The sequence below is a fragment of the Cynoglossus semilaevis genome, chromosome 4 (assembly GCF_000523025.1).
Source record: "Cynoglossus semilaevis isolate Cse_v1.0 chromosome 4, Cse_v1.0, whole genome shotgun sequence".
NCBI classification, from domain to species: domain Eukaryota; kingdom Metazoa; phylum Chordata; class Actinopteri; order Pleuronectiformes; family Cynoglossidae; genus Cynoglossus; species Cynoglossus semilaevis.
The window spans coordinates 3,203,970-3,230,413 of NC_024310.1; the positions used below are offsets into that span (position 1 = coordinate 3,203,970).

At 39.4% G+C, this 26,444-nt stretch overlaps 1 protein-coding gene across 3 annotated transcripts in view; it reads right to left on the minus strand.

The window, feature by feature from the left end:
* lsamp (limbic system associated membrane protein) overlaps nt 1–26,444 on the minus strand; it is a 415,526-nt gene that overhangs the window by 53,706 nt on the left and 335,376 nt on the right. For all 3 annotated transcript variants that reach the window (XM_025054914.1, XM_025054913.1, XM_008308629.3), the window contains 2 exons: nt 13,264–13,408; nt 11,771–11,858 (listed from right to left, as the gene is read on the minus strand). In XM_025054914.1, coding sequence (XP_024910682.1) covers nt 11,771–11,858; nt 13,264–13,408 — 233 coding nt within the window. The remainder of the gene's footprint in view (nt 1–11,770; nt 11,859–13,263; nt 13,409–26,444) is intronic.

The window sequence follows — 26,444 nt, forward strand, 5'->3', positions numbered from 1 at the left end:
CCGGATAGTATTCCCTGTGGAAAGGCATTTCTCATCAAGTCAGTGGCGTTGCATCAAAGTACCGAGGACCGGGGACCTACTTGACAACACTACAGTGGCTCCAAGATGCCTTTGCATTTGAGAACAGAATATTCTAATGAAGAGTCGTAAATATTTTACCACTGAATGTGATAAGCAATTTTATTCTCATTAGTGAGATGTATTTTTAGTTTCTCCTAGGGCTCCTATTTTGATTACATCGCGTTTGTGTGCTTCCGAAGTAAAACTTTGCCCAGACAGTGGAATAAGTTCAAACAAAGCAATACAAAGACGTCAATAGACACGATGTGGAAGGTTTAAATTCAGTTTGATGTTGGACTTTTGCTAATTAAAAACTTATACTTTGAATAAGAAAACATTTCTGCCCCAGCGCCCCCCTCCACTCTCGCCCAACTTCCATCCATCAAAGAGACATCAAGGAAGAAATTTGCTCGTCACGAGGAGTGTTTATTACTCTGCTCCCACACAGATTTGGTATGTAAATTTGGTCTGCTGGATAACATATGGTACAACTAAATAATGTGCCAGACATCTGGACAGCACTGGGCACTGGCAGCAGAAACCGATGATGTGCGAGAGTATGTAATCTACAAAAAGCAGGTGACAGATGTCATCGCAGAAACCGGAGAATTGTAGGAACAGCTTTGAAATTTCCTCTGTCTCACCGAGCGTTTACACCCTTTCACGAACATTTTTTAGCGCTTTAAGTTTAGATCAAGTATATTAGCAAAACACTTGGTAAAACTTTCAAGAAAGAGCTTCTTGAAAGTACACTTCTGAGTCATATGGGGGACTTGGGATTATTGAGCGGGGATAGAGTGGTGCAGTGGTGGGAGCTCTTCTGCCTACAGTACCACGGCTCCTGAATAAATACTTCCTAGTCTGTGAACCTCAGGTTTGGTTCTATCCAGAAGAGCATCTGCTGCATAAATCCATGTCAAATCTCTATGCAGACTACACCTGTGGTGACACCTGATTTGCCTGTTCTGACTTCACAAATGAAAACTTGATCATTGTCTTTTGGCAAGATTGTCTTTTTTATCTGAAGTGCGGGAAAAAATGTTTTTCTAAATTCTCTAGGATAGTTTGGTTTCTAATGTTAAATTTATATTTTTTCATTTTTTATATAACTGTGTCCATTTGCGTTCAAAATGCTACAAGTGGCCCACTGGCCATCCCTTGAACTAGTCACCTGGCAGGACCAGAAGCAGGCTGTGTGGTTCATGCTGGTATTATGAAAAGGAGAGTGCTTCTTTTTCCATCTACTCTCAGGAGGAGTTAAAGTGTAGGAGTCTAAACTGCCCTCCTGAGAAAAACAAATAAAAAAAAACTAAAAACCTCCTGAAACTGAGGAACCACTTTTCTTTTGTAAACACTAATGGCATTAACAGAACTGCGGTTTCACTAAGTTCATCTGAGCAATTTTCTTTAAATATGACATGTCCTTTGTTGTTTGTTTGTGAAAAACTGGCCTTGTTTGGCTCTTTGCTCTTTTTTTTAAGCCTGTGGTGAAAAGAATGGGATCAAGATCCTGCTGCAAAAGTGGTCTGCATTCCAACAGGGCTGAGTGACGGGGTCCACAAAAAGCACACACACACACACACATAGACACACACAGCAGGTTAACTTAAGTAGCAGGCTACATAAGGAAGAGAAAACTTGGCAGCAACACAAAAGGATGAAGTTCTCCAAAGGCAACAGAACCACACTGGGCTCTGCTTCATGTTGTATGTGATTCATCGGACGCTCACTGACAAAACCTCTGCACTCACTTTAACCTCGGCCTTTCCCTCAGAAACGAGAGCAGGAGTGGTCAGGTTTGAAGTGAGACACTCAATCTCACTTCCACAGACGTTCAGCAGCCGGAGTACCAAAGGGCTGTCCATCTATCTGAGGAACCCAGGTCACTGAAAGGATGGTATGGGGAAAAAAAAAGATTCTGGCAGGTTCCATACGAGTAATGTTAATGCATGTGGGTATAGGGGACTCCTCTCTCCCTTATAAAAGACAGGAATAAACGGGGGCACATGGGGGTCACAACTGATGGCCACCAGCCCGCCTGGTTAGTCAGTGAAATATATATCTTCAGACGTTCACCTGCATCCACTGCAAATACCCCTGCTGTCATAGGCACCCATGGGATGGACCCATTTAAATGCATGAGAGCGCCTCCTCCATGAGATTAAAGGGGGGTTGGATTTTTGATCCTGCTGCAAAAGTGGTCTGCATTCCAACAGGGCTGAGTGACGGGGTCCACAAAAAGCACACACACACACACACATAGACACACACAGCAGGTTAACTTAAGTAGCAGGCTACATAAGGAAGAGAAAACTTGGCAGCAACACAAAAGGATGAAGTTCTCCAAAGGCAACAGAACCACACTGGGCTCTGCTTCATGTTGTATGTGATTCATCGGACGCTCACTGACAAAACCTCTGCACTCACTTTAACCTCGGCCTTTCCCTCAGAAACGAGAGCAGGAGTGGTCAGGTTTGAAGTGAGACACTCAATCTCACTTCCACAGACGTTCAGCAGCCGGAGTACCAAAGGGCTGTCCATCTATCTGAGGAACCCAGGTCACTGAAAGGATGGTATGGGGAAAAAAAAAGATTCTGGCAGGTTCCATACGAGTAATGTTAATGCATGTGGGTATAGGGGACTCCTCTCTCCCTTATAAAAGACAGGAATAAACGGGGGCACATGGGGGGTCACAACTGATGGCCACCAGCCCGCCTGGTTAGTCAGTGAAATATATATCTTCAGACGTTCACCTGCATCCACTGCAAATACCCCTGCTGTCATAGGCACCCATGGGATGGACCCATTTAAATGCATGAGAGCGCCTCCTCCATGAGATTAAAGGGGGGCTGGATTTTTCTTTTCTTTTTTTTTTTTTTGTGTAATATTTTTTTGTGGAGATTCAGTCAAAGCACCATAAGCTCAGCAGCCACAGGAGGAAAACAGAATGGTAAATTGTTGCTTTCATTAAAACTTCAAGCAGTCAGTTTTATTATGGAGGTTCAAAGGCAGTAGGAAACGTATGTGGCTGTTTTCTCTCACTCTCCCTCTTCATCACTTATTCTTCTATTCTACACAACTGGCGACTTACTCTATAAATAATAAGTAATGTGATCTCTGGAGAGCTATTGCGTGCAGATCTGTGTCTATAGCAGGTTGAATCAGCCAGAACAAAGCCAGTCTGGAGGCTGAACGACAGTTGGTGGCCTCGCAGCTAAACGATTTGGGCTAATAATCAAAGAGTAGCTGGATCAAATCTCAGCCGCAGCTGGATTGTTGTGTTTTAACCAAGTACCAGTACTTTTCTGCTCCCCAAGTTGCTCAGAACTGAAGCCACTGTTCCCGTGTGTCCAGTGTTAATCACTGATAAAGTTAGTTTTTAATAAAGTTCTAAACAAAGGAGTCTTTCGGTTTTTTTTTTACCCAAAATTAAAAATGATGTTTTTAAAACTCAAAGCGACCACCTTTGTTATTTTAACACACAGCAGCTGCTTTCATTAGAAAACTCTCAATTAAATCCAATTCTCCACAGTCGGCCCCAAATTGGAACAAATTAACAAATAAAGATAGACAAAGTTAGAGTTATTTACAACAAAAGTAATGAAGAAAACGAGACAACAGGTTCACCCTAAACTAAATAAACATCCACGACCACTAACTGGACAAAGAGTTCTGCTTTTGAAATCAACCAAACTGGAATTTTTCAATTCTCTGAATATGAGTCACCTGACCCCGGAGAAATTACTTCACCCCCTTCATTTAGTGAGAAATATTACCATGCTAACAGGTGCAACACAGCTGTTGTTTGCAGTTGTGTCAGCAGCTGGCACAATCAACCATCCAACTACACCTTGACATAATAAATTCATCATCGGTTTGATCCGATCAAGGCCAAGTACATAAATACTTCTCGTTTCATGAGAGGAGCTGATAAACACTCTTTGTCCACATCGGTGTCACTGTTTCAATACATCGTAAATCCAGGTCCACGGAGCATCACTCCAGAACACTTGGACCTCAGACAGAAATTAAAGAGTGTTCAAGGCTGTGAGAGCATGAGGGTCCTGGATAAACAGCTGCTGTTTTGTAGTCGTCTTTACTTTATTCTCTTTGAGAAATGAACATGTATTGATCTATGTTGGCATGCAGCTAACGAGAGCAGCTAATAGCAGTTCTAACGTTGTGTCTGGCAGAAAAACCAGGCATCAAAAAATTAAAACTTAAAGATTTTGCATTTCTAAGATGCTTCAAAGATTTAATTTATTTACACTACAGCACATACTTGTACATGTCAATACAACCCAGTTTGTAGACTGATTAAAATATTTTTGTCTCTTTCTTTACCATTTTAAAGAGACGAAAATGAAATGAATATGAAAATAATGAGAAGAATAAAGTGGTAACATAAAAAGTCATTAGTTCACGAGAAAAAGTCATGATGATAAGAGAAAAAGTCATCAGTTTATGACAATAAAAGTCATAATGATATGTTAAAAATTGTTTCTTCTTTTGACTAACGGTCTGGTTAGTGCTTTTCTAAATTACTGACAGAAATAAACTGTTCTTGGTTTAGTGTGGTTTCATGTACAGTAATTTGTGCCAAGGCTAAATACATGAAACCACATCTTAAATTATACTTGAACCCCCTGCTGGGGCCTCCAGGCACCCCCTCTGCCAGTCTAAGAAAACATATCACTGCTAAAGGTGGTGACTGTCCACAGGTCACTCCTCACCCCTGAGAGTTCCAGCACATATCCTCCCTCCGTCTCTGTTCTTCATAACCATGTGACCGCCTTCAGAGAGTTCAGCAGATTAGCACCTTTAATACCCCAGCCCCCTGATATAAGGATGGAGCAAATTAAAGCCAAAGAGACAGATAAGCCTAAAGGGAAAGTGCTGCATTTTCATTTTTTAACAGGAGAGGAAATGGGTTCTGTCCCTTCGGCTGAGTTATTGAGATTAAAGAGTAGACTGTGAAAACAGGAAGAGGGCGTTTTCACAAACAAAACCACCACTTCACCACATGCTGATGTTTTTAACCAGTCAAGATTTAATCCATCAATATACAGACTGAGCAAGGGTTGGTGGAGTTAGTGGAGAATAGATAGATTTTAAAAAAGGTTTTAAATGTGTTTAAGATAAATAGTGACAGTTGCTTATTGAAGTAATTATATTGTCTTTTAAATATACTGTAAATACTATATTTGAAATTATTTATTATAAATTAATTATATATGAATTATACATACAATGCCCTCTCTCTCGCTCTCTCTTTCTCTCTCTCTCTCTCTCTATATATAAAACACACACACACCCCTTTTCCTTACTCCATGTCTCAATTACTTAATTTCTGGCAGTGTAGCAAATGCAATATTTCTCCTTCTTGCTGCACCAAAGTCGTGAGTGCCTTCAGAGTCAATGGTCAGTGTGGACTGCAGTCAAGAACACTTGTATCTGCAATGCTACACTTTTGTAATGTGTGCATTAGGGGGTTTGGCTTTGTCCTACAAACATCGTCGACTACCCTAGAAAAAAAAAAAAAAAACTACTTGAGGAAAACACCTTCTAATAGAATGCTATCTACATCAATGGCTTCTTCACATATACAAAGAACATTAGTGAGAGAATACATGGGCCTTGAACCAGTCTATAGGAGTCACTGCCTGACTGACACACACACACACACTCATTTGTTGTAATATATTTGCAGTATGACAGTGTAAGGCAGAATCCAGCTCTTACTGCGGCCTCAGCATCAGGTACAGGATTCAGTAGAATGATTTTTAATTTACTGGTGGCCAGTGATTTGAGTGCATTCACTGTACACACTGACTGACTCACTGACTGTGTTACTCACCATTATGTCTTTTTTATTACTGCAGCAACAGCTCACAGTTATCAGATAACCACCAAACATTTAGTTACTAGTGGAAATTACAGTTTAACAAGCTGTGATCATTTTGACCGTGTCCAGCGCTGCAGGAAAACTGTCACTTACACTTAGGGCCAAATGATACACAAATTCCACTCCTGTGAGACGGAAATTATCGGAGCCCCTGAGATGAATCGCTCCGCAGTCTCTGCATCATATGAAACACTGAGTATTTGGATGTGCTGGCTTTAACTGCTGATTTGGATGTGGTTGTAAAAAAAAAGATGCAGGGCTGGTGATTGGGTTTATATTTAGGATTATTTGCTCATGTTCAACAACAACAACAAGACCCCATGACACTTCGTTATGTGTAGTGCAATAAACTATAATAATATATTTGGGAGAATAAAACTTTAACATCAGCCCGCGGGAAAGCTCAAAGTGGAAAAGCTCAGACTGAAAATCTTTTCGTTGCCAGTCCTCATGATCTCGCACATTACATTTTAGCCGTGCTGCATTATTAATTCCAACATGTTCATTAAAGGGCAGAGTATGAAACGTGCACTCGGATGTATTTTAATTAAGCTCCATAAAGTATCAGTACTAATCTTAAGATAAATATTATTCTTCCTCTCAGAAAAAAAGCTCATCCTACACTCGGAAGCTCGGGGGATTTGTTTTTTTCCAGCGAGCGATAATGTGCTCACAGTTTTTAATTGGCACCAGTGATAAACTGCAGATGAGACCGTCTGTGCAGAATCTGGTGGTGATAACGTCCCTAATTTTAGATCTTAATGTCAAATTTGCCTTGAAAAAAATGCCAAAAAATATTTTAGTGCAAATTAATGATGGTGACAGAAGAGACTTTACGTCAATTAAGACTGTGACTCGGAGTGAGGTTTCTTTTCTGTTTATCTGTAGATAGAAAAACAGAGACAACACAGTAGTTACACTTGTCCTAAAAAAAAAATAAACTCAAATAAATTTTATATGCCAGATTAATTTTTTCTTTGCTTGAACTGGTTCAAGTTTACCCAGGCGCTCCCACTGCCTACGAAGGCGTCTTTCTACAGATATTAGCATAAAGGCATATTGGTTTCCAACATCCAAGGAATAATAAATTTCTCATTTATCCAAAATATAAACATTCCCAAATTCACTTGAATTTTGGCAATTTTTCTATGATTGGTGCAGAATATTTAAAGTGAAGGTGATATTAAAAGGTTAAGCTATTTTGGTTTATAGGACCACAGGCCTCTCTGCGACATTGTCATGGGAAATGTACCATCATTCATTAAATGACCAACTTCATTTTTGGATTTTTAAATTTCGACATGAAATTCAACGAGACCAAGGGTGCTTCCCCCTTTGGCTAAACTCCCACGTTTCACAAAAATCAGTCTGAACTCTGCTGAGAAACCTGTCACTGTACTGGAATTCTTGGCAGCTCCAGTGACCCTGCCACTTGCTACCAGTCATCTGGGCCCTTCGATTCCCCCACTCTCTCATCCACTGCAAATGTATTTCGTCTGATCATTTGTTTTCCAATTACTTCCCTGTCCCTGCTAGCAGAAAATTGTCAGCTTTGGTTATGTGAGCCCCGTTTTGGGTCTGTAACCAGGGGCGATATTTGAAGCTCAGAACATTTTCGTACCCATTAAAAAAGGAAGGCAGGGTGAATTATTATCCTGCAGAGTTGATTGGGTTTTGCAGGGGTTGGTTTAGGTTTTATGCAGCTTATAGAAAAATAACTCCAAAGAGGAAGGCCACACTTCCTGTTCATTGTACATGGAGTAATGAGCATTCAAAAAACTAATGAATCTAGTGAGGAAATTGTTGCATCTATTCCATCTGTAAGCATTTCTGTATCTGTCTTCCATCTTTGTGTCTGATTCATCTGATTTCTGAATTTCATCCACACTGTCCCACTGTTAAAGTAAATTTGATGATCACAGTAGTTATCCATTTACAGAGAGCAGCACAGCCAATAAGATGAAAGATGTTGAGCCTCACAGAGATAATTTAGCTTACACACAGTAGTAGGGAAAATATCAAAACAATTTGAACAAGAATGGGCAAAAAATGATCAGGACGCTAGAAACACTGGGCAAAACAGCTGGGATAGAAAGCAGCAAAATCAATGTTCAGCCATAACCGTCGTATTAGTTGTGATGAATGAGGACCCGTGAACCTCTGAAGGTAAATGCAGGAGATTCCTGTGATCAACGACTAGATAATTGTACACAATGGATTCTGGAGAGTAGAGGAAAATGTCCTGCCGTGGATCCCTGAAGAGAGGCATCAATTCATGTATTGACCTTTAAACAATACGAATGGATGATATTTCATTTCATAGATAGCTGTACGACAATTTCCCGAGAAGGCTATTGAAATAACAGCAGAGCTCGGTATACATATTTAGAGTTTGGGCTTTATTGGAAAAGAACTGAAAGAGAAGATCTAGAGGAAGTGATGTAGACATCAGTAATCCTTTAAAATGTCACTTTCTACCCACAATAGTTTATCATGAATGGGAGAAGATGACACCTTAATAACTGCAAGAGGACAAATGGGATTTTTTTTCCTAGGTTATATAGTAGAAGTCACTAACGCTGCTCATGATCGTGTCTCCTCGAGTCTGAGGCCTTGAGTCGCACAAAGACTCAAGAGTTGACTTCAGATCTGCCCACAAAAGACTTTGAGACCAGATTAGGACTTGAGGTTTGGGACAATTTCAGGTCAACTGGTTGAAATCTACATCAAACCTCGATGCATTTATTAAGGAAAACAAACAAACAAAAAAACAATTCAACATTATTTCATTTAAAAATAAATTCTTCCAAAAAGCATTGCACTGCAGTTTGGTGTTTTCTCATCCGTGGTTTATTAAATTATTGTTTTCAGTAACACCATGATTAATGCTAATTTAAATTGTGTTTACTCCTGAATGAAATCATTATCACCCACCATCAGAGTAGCATGGTGGCGCTCTGTTGGAGAAAACGGGTGTAAAAACAAAACAAAAAGACTGTCTGTAAACAGAGACTGTAAACATCACTGAAGAAACACATGGTGTTCAAATAAGACTGATTAAAATGAAGTAATTAATGGCAGTTGTATATTAATTATCACTGAATTCTGACGTTCTTGAATTTATATTTTTGGAGTTTGGAGGGAAGGTGAAAGGTCAGGATTCCAATTTCTTTCAGTTTCAGACTGATGGAAACACCAGGGTAAGAGGAGGATGAAGCAATCAGCCGGTTTTGCAGTGAATGCTACTTCAATAATGACACGGTCATATTCCAAGCTGACATTTAGAGGATTCACTGAGCTTAAATTATGACAAAGAGGTTCAGAAGACACGAGTCAGCGAGTTTGGACCTCAGCCCTAATGAGAATCTTTGGTGTCTGTTTCAGACGACCAACAGCAGCGATCCAACACTCACAGCCTGGATGCAAATTGCAATCCTACTGTAAGTGCAGATTTGGACAGAAACGAATGCAGTGACTTTGTGTAATGCATTCTTAATAATGTATATTGTTGAAATGATGTAACAGCAAAATCAAAACTAACAGTGTGTCAAATCAAATATCAAGTAGATAACTTTTTGATAGGAAAGTTTTAGTTGCAGAGTGCTCACACACTTTGGAAAAAGTTTGGTCAGTATCTCGTGATAACACCGCAGCATTCATTTTATTAATTACTAGACATTTCGCGTGATGATTGATGGTTTGTTGTTATACTAGAGACCTTTTTTTTTTGGTAAATTATTTGACCAACATAAGATTTTACAATTTTGAATTAAAAGCATTAAATATATGCATCAATATGTTTTGATAAAGGCTAATGTATGTACAATATGTGCAGAGTAATTTCAGGGGGCAATTTGGTTCTTGCAGGGCAGTGTAAGTATTTCACAGAGGCAAGTGAGGTGATAAAAAGCACAAGGTATTTTAAATACAGAAAAAAAAGGTATTATAGAGTAAACAAGTGAGCCACTTCCAGCAGATGATAATTCTGCTTTAATAGCAGCACTTTAGTGAGATAAGGCACATTCTTCTCTGTGCTCCAGTCTCTGCCTTTTAAAGTCGGCTATTCAAAACGCTGGGATAGAAAAAACGTCAGACACCCAGGGCAATCTTAAAGATGCATATAAACGGGATTTAAAAATGTAATAAAACACAACATAAAAATGGGGGGTAAAAAAATTAAGCTTAAGCAGTGGCAGAGTGGCGTAAAACTTCTTCTTTTCTCTTGATTTAAAATAAAAGCGGCGGGAGCCGTGGAGGAATTTACCAGGGTTTTATGGTCTGTGTTTCACAAAACCTGGAAAGTGCTTTTTTGAAGTTAGTTCTAATTTTGGGGACAATAAACAGACGACTATATCGGATGATGTGAAATCTTTGGGGAAGGAGTGGGTGGACTTCTGTGACTACGGATAATACTGCAGTGGTGGAGAGTTAATGAAATACATGATGAGTGACAATAATAACTGTGTTAACTGACAGAGGCAGATCTATAATTGGACACAGAAACTTTTATAGCTGTATGGTACTTTTTATTTTTTTGTTTTAAAACAGTCTTTCGAGAACGGGTCCAACCTTTTTCTATTAGAATGATGCCAAGGCCGGTTAAGATAATAGGCTCCGACGTACTGTGGTGACGTTTGTCCAAATAAAACCTCTGTTCTAATGTGATGATCACAGTCTGGTCTCTGCTCCCGCGGCGACGTGGATGACAATCTCTGCCGTTGTTTTTCTGTGGGGTTTACTTACAAAGATTTAAGGAGTGATTTGCGGAGGCCCAACCTTGTTTGTTTGCATAATTGGGCATTTTGTGACCACACAGGCGAGAACGCCAACGGCGTATGAAGCACGGCGGAGCACTACAAAGGATATGAAAATACGGGGAAACTGTCACCACGGACAACTGCTTGGGATTAAACCAGCAGATCCACCGGTCGTTACTTTGGGAAACGGTGGGCGAGGGATTGTCACGACGACCAGGACGATTGGTGCGATCGTGAAAACAAAACACTTCACTGCACATCAGGCCAGAGTGACTTCTGCCTAATGTCCACCGGGATCGACTTTCTAAACTCCTGTGGCCCATTTTTGTGTCTTATCCTAACATTTGTATCCACATGGCATTTGTAAGCATTTTATTCTTAATGAACGGTATTTAACTTCCTGTATCTACAGGGAAAAACTGCCAAATGAAAACAAAGCCAGAAAGGTTTATATGGCTCATATTGTAACCAGTTCTCTGAGGTACAGTCTGATGACGGTGGAGCTCTTTGCTTTGTCTCATAATTTATAGCTTTCAAACCTGGAATGTAACCTTTAAAAAGCTGGAAAAATGTTCCTTAAAATGTGATTTGAAAAAGCAGCTCCTGGGCTTAAATGCTGCAGCAACATCCTCCCTGTACTTTACCGCTGATCATCGTTCCCTCTCACTCTCTTGCTATCTCTATACGTGATCAACAAATGCCTTTTGCAATTGACAGTTGCCACTGAAGGCTTTCCAGTGCACTTAAAGATTAATTTGAACTCAAAGATGAAAAAGCTTTGCTGCTGGGCTCTTTGTGAAGGAAGGTATTCAGAGAAAAGGCTGCAGATACCATAGAGGGAATGTGACAGTGACGTCTGGGTTGTTGGACAATGACGGCTGTCACATTTGAAATATCTCCTGGAATGTGACTAAATGTAGTTAGGTTTCTGTAGGATGTGACATGTGGTTAGTTTAGTCCATTTATTTATAAGAACCCTGGATATATATACTCGTAAAATATATGGTTCTACTCCCCGTTTTAGTTAATATTGTATAAAAATTCTTACCTTGTACGATAAGATGGACCTGTGAAGTCTTGGACTGCTGCTTGGTCTGTATGGAGCAGGTATAGGAGCCCTCATCGTACACATCCACCTACACAACGACAGTGACTTTCATTAATTCCATCCACAATTAGTATATCCCGGGTTTTCAACAGGTGGGACGTGGTCCATTGAAGATCTGCAACGCTACTGTAGGGGGTTCAAAAATGTCAGAAAGGATTTATAATGTAGGGGTCCCTGGTGAAAAAATGTTGACTATCCCTGGTATGGATTATTCTAGTTCAGTTACATATATATATATATATATATATATATATATATATATATATATATATACAGATATTAAAATTCCTCAATCTCAATAATTTGGTTCTTAGCAATAGAAAAAACAATAATTTTTCTGATTTTTCTAAAAACATTCTGTTTTTGCACAAAATTATTCATAATAAAGGAGGAAAAAAAACCTTATGTTTTTCCACCAGCGAGTGAAAAACCTGCAGCTCAGCAGCCACCGGCAGCGCTTCTCTTAGCAGCTCATTAACTGTGCTAACAAGTGATTTCAGACACAATAAGTGCAAACCTGAGAATTCAGACTCTTCTCTGCACTGTTTTCAGACACTTAAAAATATTGGCTCCAAATTTCATTCCCTTTAACTTTGTTTGGTTTTCGCCCCTTTTTTGACGGACTCCTCACAGGAGCAGAATAAACAAATAGTCGCACTTTAGTTTCGGGCACAGTGACAATAGTCTCTTTCACTTCAAATTGATTTCCATCTGTCTGTAACAAACGCTAACACACACTGCTAATGTCTACACTCAGACAAGATGAGACTGTGCCAGGACTGGTACTAGAACCTTGCATTCACTGTTTTTTGGAACCATAATCAACAGAGAGACAACTTTACTCCTTTCACTTACGCTCTCACTTATCTCTTCATTTGTTTATGACAGTACAAGAGAGCCATTTGCTTCCAAAGATGCCTTCTTTGTGGTGTAAATATTCAGACACTGACTACTTGGTAATACAGTGAGTGAATTTTTTTCAGTATATTCAGTTGCTGTCAGTCTTTGGGTTAATCACCAAGTTACTGACTTGGACATGGTGTTCCAACTGAATAATAATACTAATAATTGTTATTTTTATTATTATTATTGATGATGATTATTATTATTGTTATTATTATAAGGACAATAAGGTCTTTAAATATAAACATTTATTTAATAGAAATATATTTTCTGTTAGTGCCTCAGTAGGACACAAAAAATGTAATTATAATAAAGTTGATACATACTGTATTTTAACAGCACACGTCATTATGTGATCAAATGTTTTTCATGGTTCAATATGCAAAAATGTTTTAATGTTTTTCAACTGGGGAATCATATATACATATACTATCCTAATGAAAATCAATCATCTCCTTGTAGTACCCACTACATTGATGGTACTTTGTGGTGCATTTCTGTCCTTTTATCCACTCTCTCCACTCCGTTACCTTTTGTATGCGAAGGCTGTACTCCAGCTGTCCTTTGGTGACCAGATCTACTCTGGGGTCCAGGGACCATTTGTCCTGGCCGGCAAAGATGATGTTGGATCGATTGAGCCAAGCCACCTTGGACACTTTGTCATCAACATAACACCTGTGGGCAGAGCAAGAATGATGAGGTTTAGTGGGACAAAGGTAAGAGAGTAAGAAAGAAAAAAAACCTGAAGAAATCTGAATTTCTGAAATTGACATTTCCGTTGGTCCAATCACACTCATCACAATATGTTTTTACCAAGACCAGAAAAATTGGTGATGAATCAGAGTAATTTCAAAATGCAGTTTTCTGCCTCTAAAAGTTCTGTTTTTGACACAATGTTAATTTTAGGAACGGGCAACCTTTGATAACGACCTTAAAAAGTGCAAAGCTGCTGCAGAGGTGCTGATGTTGTAGTAAAGAAACACAATGACGCGTCAATGACCCACACTTTTCTGATGACTTTTTCACTTTTTTCAGAGGAGACCACGGCTCAGCATTGATCTTGAACTTACTTCAAGTTCTAAATATGAGCCAGTCTTAATAAGACGAGTCGTACATCACATGGCATTTATTCACATACAGTATATGCTGCAAGTGACAAAGACAAACAAACAAAATAGAATGTATTGAGCATCTCTTTCCATTCTAAGAAATCTTAACATATTTGTATTTTATTTTTTCCTCCCTTTTTTTCACACCCCATTCCACAAATGTACTTTTTATTTGTTACTTAATTATCTGGTAATCACAACTAGTTTAATCTTCAGTCATTTACTAATGTGAATGAGAATTCTGTGGCTTTTTTTTGTTTTTGCTGCATACTCTGGGAGAATTACACCAAGAAGCCTGGGCTGAAAAGTCGTTCACAGGAGAGAAGGGAGATGAGCATCTGCCTAATGAATAAATGTAAATGTGAGGCATTGGAATCAATGAGAATGAATATCAGCTGTAATGCAAGGCGACAGTAGATGTGACTAACATGCAAATTCCACTGACTTTCCGAGCCCTGGCTGTGCACACTGCTTTGTAGTGATCTAAGGTACAAGAGAGTAGATTAGCAAGGCAGCAAAGTGGGCATGACTTTGGCAGGTGACCCCGGTTGGTGCACAACAGTGGAGCAGTCACCTCAGACTGACACCCAGTGGGAGCTGGATGCCAGATCTGGTGACGCAGCTGGTAACACTGTGATGTTTCTTGTCTTGGAGCACGGTCCAGAAAATACACTGTGTTCAATGATTTGTAACCGAAGTGCAGTGGTTCTAGATTCCACAGATTATTCTGACAGAATCCTCTGGCAGACATCAAAGAACGATGGACCGCGGCACTACAAGAGTAGAACAAAATATATGCTCAAAGCATCAGAAGTTTATTTTAATATTCTTGTCAAGAACTCGCTTCTTGTGAAATCAAAAACATCAGTTAACAGATGTAGCTGCTAAGTCCTGCTCTGCAGATAAAACAGACATGAAGTTCTTTTTTTACCAAAAAAAAACCAAAAAAAACCAACCTTCAACCAAGTCTTGATGCATTCTACAAGCCAGCATTAAGATGCACATTTGCATATGTTTTTTTCTAACATTTCATAATTTCACCATTTGGATCAATCACAAACCATGACAGAAAAATAAATAAAAATAAAAACAGAAAAAAGTGAAATACATGAAGCCATTTGAGTGTTTTATGATCTTGATTAATCACGATTAATTATAATTTGTCTAAAGCTACCCAGTGATTAATCAGATTTCAGCCCTTAAATTAAATTGATTGTATAAGCATGATAAAAAAAAATCTGGTGTGACAGAGTGAACTGTAATCTGAGTAACATGTTGAGTCAGCGTTAGAGGCAGACAACAATTCAACCTTCAAGCATTAACTAAACAACTCTTGTATTGATTCAGAGTTAAGTGCACATGTGTAGCAAATTAAAAAGAAACACTTGTGACTCTTCATGGACTCTTGTAAATAAAGAGTGTGTAGCAAATTAAAAAGAAACACTCTTCATGGACTCTTGTAAATAAAGAAAGAAACTTCACCTTTTTTAATCAAGTGCAGCAGCAGCACAATCTACATCCCAGTGCTGAACGAGCCTGTGTGGGAAACAGGAGTGACTTCGTCCACATATATTTAATTCACAGTCCACTAGAGCACATTTTTCACAAAACAATTTTCCTACTGCCTTCTTGAGGCCGAACTCCACCGCAACGCTGGAGCTTTTTGTTTTCCTAAAGTGCCACTAGTGAAGAATGAGCACGCAGATGAAACGGTCGTGGTGTGAATTTAAATTTAAATTAATGATCTATGACCTCATGATCCTGACTCCACATATATCTTTATTTACACCTAATAACACACACACTATGTGACTGGGAGGTTTCCATCAGATACTGTATATGGTGGGATTTATAGATTTTCCTTAATTTACAGCAATCAATGTTTGGTTAAAGCATCAGTGCCGGGGTTACTTCCTCAGTGGTACGGAGTCAGGGAGTGTATAGATTTTAATATGTTTGCCGAGTGAAGCCACAGCTGGTCAATATGATTCAAAATTGAGGAGAGAAGTTGGCGTCTCTGACTTATTGATCAGAAAATAAACAGTGAAACGTCAGTTACATGACACTGCAGGAATAGAACTCACATAAAATCAGGGGTTTTCAACAGGTGGGATGTGGCCCATTGAAGATCTGCAACTCTACTGAATGTCAAAAAGGATTTATATGGTAGGGGTACCTGCCCCCAAAAATGTTGATGGTCCCTGGGATGGATTATTCTACTTCAGTTAAATAAATAAATAAATATGTATAATATGTATGTATCTTTAGTGAGCCAAACCTATTACAGAATATTCACAACAACTTGAATTAAAATAAACAAAACAAAACTGAGGTGACGTTAGAAGACGCAGCCCTTCACTTCATCCTCCTCTTCAATTCTCAGACTGTGTACACTGATGCCTTTCAGCTGTGACCTCCAGCAGTATTAATAACAACACTAATCAACACCCTACTTCATCTGGCATCTAATATTACACTCAGATATCCTGGATTCCTCTGTCGATTTAGAACCCACGCACACACCGGGCCACACACGCACACACACATAAATAAAGATCTGACACATCGCTTTCTGGAGACAATTAGCAAATGTAACTGTTGAAGCAACATGGCGTCCATGTCACTGCGGACCAGTGGTCCAATCACAATAAGTCAAAGTTAATCCTTGCAGATTGAGTGTTATTAAAGGGTGACATTTTAGAAAATTAATGAACAAAAATTATTTCACGAATAATGTCATTAGCTAATGAGTTAGGAGTTACATTAACAATAAAGAGATAACTGACCACAACCACAGTGCCTTACATTTGGCAGCGTCAAGCTGTTATTGAAATTTTAAATCTTTGCTGGGCGGATGAATTGTCCAAAACTTACCCTGCCAGGGACTTAACCAGATAAGTTCATAGTAGATTAATAAAAATGATAATGATGATATCTGATGTTCAAAATGGGGCTATGGTCCAATATTGGAAAAAGTTTTGGGAGCAGATAGATATGGTGCTTTTTTAGAATCCTATATTTAAAAATTAAATCCATACATTTTTTTTTATATCATTGACAAGTTAAGAAGTGAGTCACGTACTGTAGGAATTTAATATAGTCATTTATTCATCTAATGCCACGCTTTACTTTTCAGGCTTGTGTGGAATCTGGAGCCAATCCCAGCAGCCACCGGTCCAGTCGATCGCAGGGCAGCATATTAATTTCATTTCATTTCATTTTTTTCAAAGTTAGTGGTTGTAGAAAGGATTTTTACTTTACAATAAGCTTTATTTGTACATTTTTGTGAGATCTGGCATTGTATTTTTGGCTTACTATTGAACCTTTTCCCATCTTTCCAGCGACCAAACTAAACTTTCCAAAAGTTTTTTGAAAAAAAAAAACAAAAAAAAAAAACAAAAAAAAAAACAAAAAAACCCATCACAACAAACCTGGGTGTGCTGCCAAGATTCTGGGCTAAGTGTCAGAGTGTGGGTCACAGCACAGAACATGAAAATGAAGTGAAATGTTAAAAAACAAGTTTTAATTTCTTCCTCCCAATTAAACCTTCTGTGTTGGTGAGACATCGTCGTCTTAACTGTGAATATCACTCATGCTGTGAGTGTGGATCCCGCACACACTTCTCAGATGAGCTGGAACCATTAACCATCCAAATGATTCTGTACAACCACCTTTCTGTTAATGGTCACTGTCCGGTGCTCCATATGCGTCAAACAACAGATAAAAAAATTAATGTAATGTAGCATCCCTCGCCTCCTGGTATGCTAATCAGCCAATCAAATCACAGCACTGAGACACATAAAGAGACTTATTTGTCAGTGTGTAAGAGATGAGGTAATTCAAACGGCTTGGTCAAAAAGAGAAAAACTGGGTTTCAAACCAGGATGGACTGGAAAGAACCTGTCCATGTTTCGAGACGACTGTGGTAAAAATAACGCCCCACTGTTAGACAAAGCACTGAGCTGTCACTCAAATGTAACCGTTCAAATCATCATTGATGGCACGGACAACAGCTCTTTACAGGAACAATGCCGTGGATCCAAACCCTGTTGTTAGATATGACATTGTAATATGGATTTAAACCAAAGTTAGAAGAAAGTTAAAAGAGAATATGTTCCAAAACCGAGCACTCACTTTAATTATATAACCATTAGTCATTCAGAAGACATGCACCTATTTTATTTAAATGTATTTGTGAGTGTAAAACGAAAACTTGAGGATTGTTGGCTGATGTTACTACGATCGGTGAAGTGTCCTGGACCCTCAGCACAGAGGGAAATAAAATAATATCTATTTTGCACTGGCAAAGAATGAAAGATGCACTTTGATTTGATTGGCATTACTGGATTGGTTCCTCAGGTCCGTAAAGTTCTAAGCCTTGACATTCGACCCCCCTGAGCTGTGTTGAACTTCCTAAAGGGTCCTGGGAACAGCTCCGTAGCGCAGGCTGGTGTACAGTGTAGCACATGCTCAGCCAAACCTATTTCCTGTTCCTACTAATAAGCATGGGTGTGAGATGTGGAGAAAGTCCTTGTCATAGCAGTTGTCTTCCTGCAGCTTCTGCCTTACTCTAACAGAATAGCTGTCAAGGTGTGTACTCGCTGTGTACTTCTGTTTCTCCTGTGCTGGAGTACTGCTGGACCAGAATAAAGAAGAACAGGAGATGTATGCAACAAGTCCACTGCAGGGAAGTGGATTTGATTGAAACAGTGAGCTACAGCTGAGTGATTCTTAATGAAAATTCATGCTATTAACTTGCAGCAGCTCTCTGTGCCGTGCAGCAACTGTGGTGTGATTTTATTAAACCGTGTGATATATTTTTCTTCAATATTTGACAAGAAAACACTAAATTATTATAATCACACACACACACACACAGTATTTGCATGTTTTCAGCCTTTTCCCAGAATCCTCTTAAAGCTCATTATCCTTAGCAGGGTATACAGTCTAACAGGCTAACAGCAAATATTTGCTGATGCTTGTAAACAAAAAGGCTTGTTAAATGTACTTTTGGTACAAAGTGGCATTGTTGTTTATCAGTCCCTTCAGAGACCAGGGCTGGGATTACAAAAGGTCTTGGATGTGATGGATGCCTCAGTTGCTGTTGTGCACTGTTTTGCCCTCAGCTTTGTTGATGGATGTGCCGCTGTGCTATATTATAGTCTTTGCTGGCCTGCTGTGCTGTGCCAATATGGACTGGCCAATAGCCTATGGCTGACAGGGGACTGTGTGGGCTGACAGATGCCTGGGCCAGAGCTGCTGAGCTGGGCTCGTGTTGACAGGAGGGCTGGGCTGAATGGATCCCTGCTCCAGGGCTAGCCGAGGGGGAGGACCAAAGAGCAGGCTAGAGCCAGGGAGTGAAACTGTAATGAGAGTAACGATGTGCCAAGACTGACAGAACAGCCACACCACCCGCTATCCCCATCAATAGCCTTTTCTCCTTATCCTGCCTTGTCTCTTCTCTCCTTTTTTGCCTTTCTGACAAATTTAACATCAACACAAAATGTATTTTTTCTCTGGTCTGTCTTTTTAGTGCGTCCACCTTAACTTTGTGTCCTTCGTCCTTTATGACTTCATACGAAATATCAATTCCCACACATTTTTTTGACATTTATTCCCGACCTGTTTTAGCTGAACTTATTTCCAGGTGTTCATGGTTTTGTGTAGTTAACGCCCATCAAACCATATGGACACCATCTGAAATCATTTCTCTGACGTGTTTATCTGGTTCATCAATCAACAACAGGGGCAGCATCACTGGTTCCCTCATCCAACTCTGCCTCATGCCAGTCAATGGAATAGAATGTGTCATTAAAAGTCTAAATCGGTGTTGTCTGCATGAATGCGGCAGGTACAAAGATAAAAGCAGACTGCCAAACCAAAAAGGCTGCCATTGAAACTAAAACAAAGGCCGGATGGTGTTGGGGCTTGGAATTCTGTGCAGGTATTACCATCTATGCTGAGTGATGTGGGTCCAGACGAATCAAAATGGAAGTGCTGTACAATAAATTTGGACATGATTTGAAAGGGGGGTGTGCACAAAAAACAAAGTATATAATAAAACAAATATAAATAATAAAAAAATATCTTTACAGGAGTGCAGCACCAGAGATACGTGGGAGCTGAGCGCTATATCAATCTGAGTAGTACTATATGACCAAGCTATTCTGACAACAAGCTAACAGACTTGCCTGACCTAAGAAGCATTATTTATATCCCATGAAGCACATTATTAACCTGATGGTGTTTTATACTCCGGGTTTACACTCACTTCATACTTCAAACTTTTTACAGCTAGTATTGAATCGCAGCCTGAATGTATCTCCGGTGACCACACAAAATGGCATACAGCTGACGGACGTTCTGACAACATCCTGATGTCAGTGTGTGAAGCCTGAGAACAACATGACTGTGCACACGTATGAGCCTGTAATTACTACAAAATCGTTATTTACCATTAGAAAAACAGACAACAGTCAGCACTTTCTGTTTACTCTGGACCAGCAACAAGTTACACCTTAGCAGGTGGGTTAAGAATGGAGACCTTTTCTGATGTAAATGTAGTTTCTGTAATGGGATCATCAACATTTGTCTGACTAAACTTCCTGACAAATAAAACTTGGAGATTAAATAGTTCTTCACCCTCATCTGACTTGTCCACTGGAGGTTCATGACTTTTTTTACTGCTGTCTTCTTCACCAACGGCAGCAGCAGAAACATGCAGGCGCTTATTGACTACAACAGGCAGCAGAGCTGCTAACACTTAGGTATCACCTTTATTTCTCACCACTCAGTGTTTGATAATTAATATTTGTCATGTTGTAAAAGCCTCGGTGTTCACACCTGGCCGTCTCACCATCAGTACCAACCACTGCCACGTCTGACATTTTATTATGTGGTTCCTGAGGTGGTTGCACATTTAGCAGCGCATAATGACAATGTGTCATTTTTAAAAGTATTATCTCCCTTATGTGTCTCACATTTTGTCTTCTTGTGATCTGTTGACGGTTTCCTTATTCCCCACCTGTGCTGATCTGTTGCCTGTTATGTCTGTGTTTTTACACCACACCACGGAGTTACACTTTCAGGAAATGTTCCCAACCTGAGCACACAGCCACTCCAACTTTGGAAAACACCAGTCGATCATGACAGAGGGGGTTATATGGGGTCAGGAATACTTTAGAAAGTTAAGATTAAAATTGACCCCTGTGACTTGATTACGCCAAGAAAGAAAACATTATAGTTTTGTAATGAAACCCCATGGACTTTTCGGGATCTGACCTCAGCAGAGATGGGACTTAAATACCGTGGCCGACAGTTTTCATTCAGCGTATTATTTTGTTAATTATGAAAGACCATGGAGGCTGTCATTCAATATAGGAGCCAGTATCTGTGATGAAGACTGTGTACGTGGTAGCTTTGATGGAAAAAATTGTCATGGAAACCTGACAGTGGCTGTATGTGATAAAAAAACAAAAAAACAGGTAGAATTTGGTGATATTAGTTTGGGAAATTGATGTCGACAGCGATAAAACACAGGTTAACTTTTTTTTTGATATCAAAGGCCTGGTGAAAAGTATTTGAAGCTTGTTTTTTATGTCTCTTCAAAAGGTTCCATTATGCATTTTTTAAGAGGAATGATGGGGGTGATATGTCAAGAGTGATAAGCTCACTTCTCTTTTATTAATTCTAATTTTGAAAAAAGGAAAGAGCCCTGCCCTGCAGCACAGAGTAAAAAAAGAAAAGAAAATAGAAGCAGCTTCTCAGAGAAACCAGGTACAGTATCTCTTACACCATTTGTGCTTAACATTCAGAGAAAATACATTTGGTTCTTTCACTTCTTTAAGGTGTGCCACTGGTTGTAACGCTCACTCACAAAAGCCAAGTAACACTGATGCCCTGTCATCAAACCCAGCATCCGGTTCCCATGGGGAGATTCTTGGTAATATAAACGAATTAGAACAGATTCATAATAAATTGTTGATTTTGTCTCCCTGTTCAAAGCCCTCTGACAGCCCCCATCATGAAACCCATCTAGTTTAGCATGCATCAGTGCTTAGAGCAAGCCATTAATCTAGGCAGGAATGATTGTTTTGAGACTTGGCCAGCAGACATTAATCAAAAATGGTTACAAACAACTCAGGAATTTGCAGGTCTGCTTGATTTATATTTGCCTGGCCTAGGTGAATGTTCTGTCCTTAGTCCCTTAATTGCTAAGGTGGGTAAATCTTAAGTGACACATTTTTGGTATTTCACAGAAATAAAGCCCAGCGTATAAACCAGTTTTACAAAGTGTAAGACAGTTTCTCTGTCGTCGTTGCAGAGATCAAGTGTGTTCATCTACTGTAGAGCAGGCGGAATAAATCTAAACCAGGGGTCACCAACTTGGTACCAGGTGCCACCTGGTAGCTCCTCGTGGACTACCTAAGGTGCCCGCGGGTCATGTTATAAAAATAAAACTAGAAAAACTGTACTGTAACTGTGCTTTTTGAGTCAGTTCCACTTGTAATGATATTCAAATGGGTGCAATGATGTAAGACCAGTGTCTACTATTGTATGTCCCAGAACTGGTTATTATTATGGTATATTGTTCTAGAAATCTGTATCAAACAACATCATCAACCTGAAGTTTCCTTCTCCTCTCCTCAGGTCTTATGTTTTTTAAGCCGGGTTGAGATGTAACGATGGAATGGTCGGATGTAACGAGCCCATGACAGATGGTGCCTTGTCGAGGTGTAGGCAGAAGGATCTATGGTATGGGTAGAATGTTGCTATTAAATCTCAGAGTATGTACTCTGCTTCCTATCTGTCAAATCTTTCCCTTTTTGTCACTCTCTTTTTCTGCTGCATGCTTTTTCACCTTCTAATGTCAGTCTGCCAATGCCCATCTCTCTTATTTTTTTTTCATGCTATCCTTTGGTGAACTCAAGTTTTGCCTTTTCCTTTTCTCGGTTTTCTCTGCTCAAACATCTTCCTACATCACAGTCTGGTTTTATTCACCTATGATCAGAGACTGTTTTGGAAAGGGAAAAAGGCTGAAAACAGAAAAATAATTCCATTGCATTTCAAATATTTCACAACATCATGAGTTCACATTTCACAGGTCATTTTTTTTGGGTGTGCATTACTGTTAGTTCCTCTATGCCATCCCATGCAGTATTTCCAGTGTGTGCTCCCTAAATTATGTGAATTAGGAGCATAACTATGGAGGAGGGAAATATTATGAAAAGCACATGCCCATTTCAGCTGCAGATTATATTCATTAGACTGAAATTACTGGCTGCACAGAGTGGATTTCCCTCGGCTGACCTTAGCTGTATCCCCAATGATACAACACAGAATGTCAAAAAAACACACAAAAAAACCCTGAGCCACATCTGTGTTCTTTTAGGTGCTTTATAGGCAGAAAGAGCTCAAAAAATCAATGATACACTATCACAGAAAGAAATCAGAGGATAGGAGACATACTCCTTCTCTTTTGGCTGGGAAATTAAATGCCACATCATACATTCTGTCTGATATGAAGTAGGCTTATTTGAACATGTTGGCTTGAGACAGTGTTTATGATTCTTGGTAAAGCTTCTGATATCGTACATGGTAGATGTACAGAAAACTCCCATTTTATCTCAAACAGCACAGGTTTCACACCTGTGTCCCTTTAGCCAAGCTATCAAAGGAGAATCACACAAATAGTCAAACAAAAAGTCAAAAGCGTTGCTCAAAGTTGTTTTCATCTTAAAGGCAGAGCTTTGAACTGAAGATGTTACTTAAATAATAATGTTGTGGAATCAGCCCCGGGGTGGAGGATGTTCCATCCTCAACTCCTTAGAGAGCATTGGTTTTTATGTGTTCTTGCCAAACTCATCAGCGGTTCTCCCTTATGGGTTGAATTTAAAAGCAAAGCCCTTATCACGCAGGTTGTGAGCGATGCCTTGTGATGCTGAGTGTAGAGGAAACAAAACTATTTGATATTGGACTTTAAAGGTTAAGCAGCACTCTTCTGGGAGTTGGCATATTAAATTTATGACTGACAGGTGTCATTTAAAATTAAAAGGTCAGAGGAGTCTTTAGTGATTTGTTGCCAGTAATGGGATTGCTCATTTACATTTTACGACTGCAGAAGAGCTTCAACTGAACAACTCTTTACATGACCATGAAATAAAAAAGGGTTCAACGTGTAGTTTGGGTTGTTAAGGTAACAAGGTAGTATCAGATGAGGTAAAAAAAAAAAAAAAAAAAAAAAAAAAGACAAAGATTTTACATCAAAGATTTAATGTTTCAGATTTTGTTCTCACCTGTATTTGAGTCAAAAGCTATGGTTACAATGTAACCAGCTTCAATCCAAAACCTCTAACGACTGGTTAAACCCAGAAAAACCCAAGGAGAGACCCTTTTCTTCACCCTGGTGGCAACAGCCTGGGGCAGTCTGTTCTGTCTAGGCCCAAACTGTATAACAATTTGTAACATTGTGGGTTGTGTTTGTAAATGCGGAGGAAGTTCTTAGCTAAAGTAGCATGCAGTCAAATTACTACTGATAGTTCTGAATACCTGTAACAGTAGATCTTATCTGTAAATTCCATAAGAGGAAGTTGCATGACTTGTTCAGACACAGTTTATTACAGCTTAGACAAAACATCAACACTTTTGTTTCTTTGCATTTTTCATTTTTTCCAAAATGAACTCATGACACCAGTCTATTCCTTAAATGTCTTCAATAAAATAGAAACCTGGACGACTGAGAACCTGTTGACATTTACATCCAACCACTTTTCATTTCTCAAATAAATGCATTCAAATCACAGCGAGGGAAAAGCACACAAAAATGTGATAGAACATGTTTGTGAGTTGTTCATCAGTCGGACATCAGTCCTATATACATATGTGGTGGTTGATGTGTGCTCCCTGGAAAATGAGACAAGAAAGCCCTAAATAACCCTACACTAGTTGCCTCTTAAAATTGTTCAACCAACAATAGGGGAATGGGAGGGGATCGTAGCAAACACAGTATTTCATTTCAAAATATAACCACAAATGTGCCCTCCTAGTTGCTTTCATGATGCAAATTTTTCCGAGAAGAAAAACAGGGAACAACCTCCCTGCTGTGTCACCACATCATTATTGATGGCGTAGCCATGGAAACAACTGAACTCACCATAATTTTAACATGTGTTCATACACTTTTTATATATACATATTTCATCTGGTCCGTGGGGTATAATTGTAATCAGTCATTAACAGAGCCATTTCCGCCAGTGCTACATGAGCTCAGTGTGAAGTCCTCAGTTGATGCTAAGGTTTTTTTATAGCATTTAGCACCAGGGATAACTTGTTATTTCAAGTGGTTCCCTGAAGCTTTACAGGGCTAACTGCTGCTAACGCCCCTCCATGCTGTTGTGTTTGGTCTCAGGCATTAAGAGAATATTCCATAAAGTGATCTTAAAATTAGACTAGCGATCACAGAGACTATGACCGCAGAGCTGACTCAAACATTTATCTTTAACACAGCCATACGTGGTTTAGTTCAAAAACAAATCTTTAACACAGCCATACGTGGTTTAGAGAATTAATTAATTAGTGATTCATGGCCACAAAGTCACATTATTGCTATCAGATACTGCAACACAGTAAAAAAGGATATCTTATGAAAAGAAATTAGAGCCAGTAGGGGAATTATGAATTCATTACGATCATTCATTATCTTATCGTCGGCCTCAGTGACGGTTTGATTTAAAAGTAAGGACAAACTCCTGCTCGCTGTGAATAAAGATCAGAGATCAAAGAACCGCAGAAAAGACAAACAAAAAACCTCATAATTAATCATTATTAAAATAATAAAAATGATATCACCGCTAAATTAGACTCCTCCACTGATTTTACACAATAGACGATTCATCACAAGTGCTCCAACATGCACATATTAACCTCGCAGTCATGCTCGATGTGGCGTTTTATGTGGCGACAGCAGGGGGAGTAAATACATCAGTGTGTAATTTGGACTTCACAATTAACATCTGTCATTAAAACGTGATCACACACATTAACGAGCAGATAAAGTCACGGCACGTCAGTAACAAATGTCTGTCCTGTAATAAACAGTGTCGAATTTGGGTCCCAGAAAGGAAAACTTCCAGAACTCTGCTTCTCTGTGTGAACGGAGCAGTATGAGCTGATGCAGTAAGCCCCGCCTCTCTGTAACCTTTTACCTCAGTGATGTCTGCTGAACATCACACGATAACAATAATGGTGGACACTAGGCTTTTTCTGACTGTGCTAGAGAGGCTAATTGGCTGCTTGGTGTTCTCACATTTTTCTGAACATCTTCCGGTGTTAGTATGTTTGAGCAGGGGTGACACAGCGCCACATACAGGCCTACCATATACACTATAGGGACTGGAGTTCTGCAATTAAACGCTGACTTTTCTTGTGCTGGGTCCATATGAACAGGATCCCGTAGTTGTAACCCAGCCGTGTAAACATGGCCTCCATCTTAACAGTTCATTATGGCAGAGTTCAAACTGATGCAAAAACCGGGAGAATTAGAACACAGTAGCAGTGCCATGTCCAACAGCCTTGGGTGCCAACACTTTAGAGTCCTCATCTAC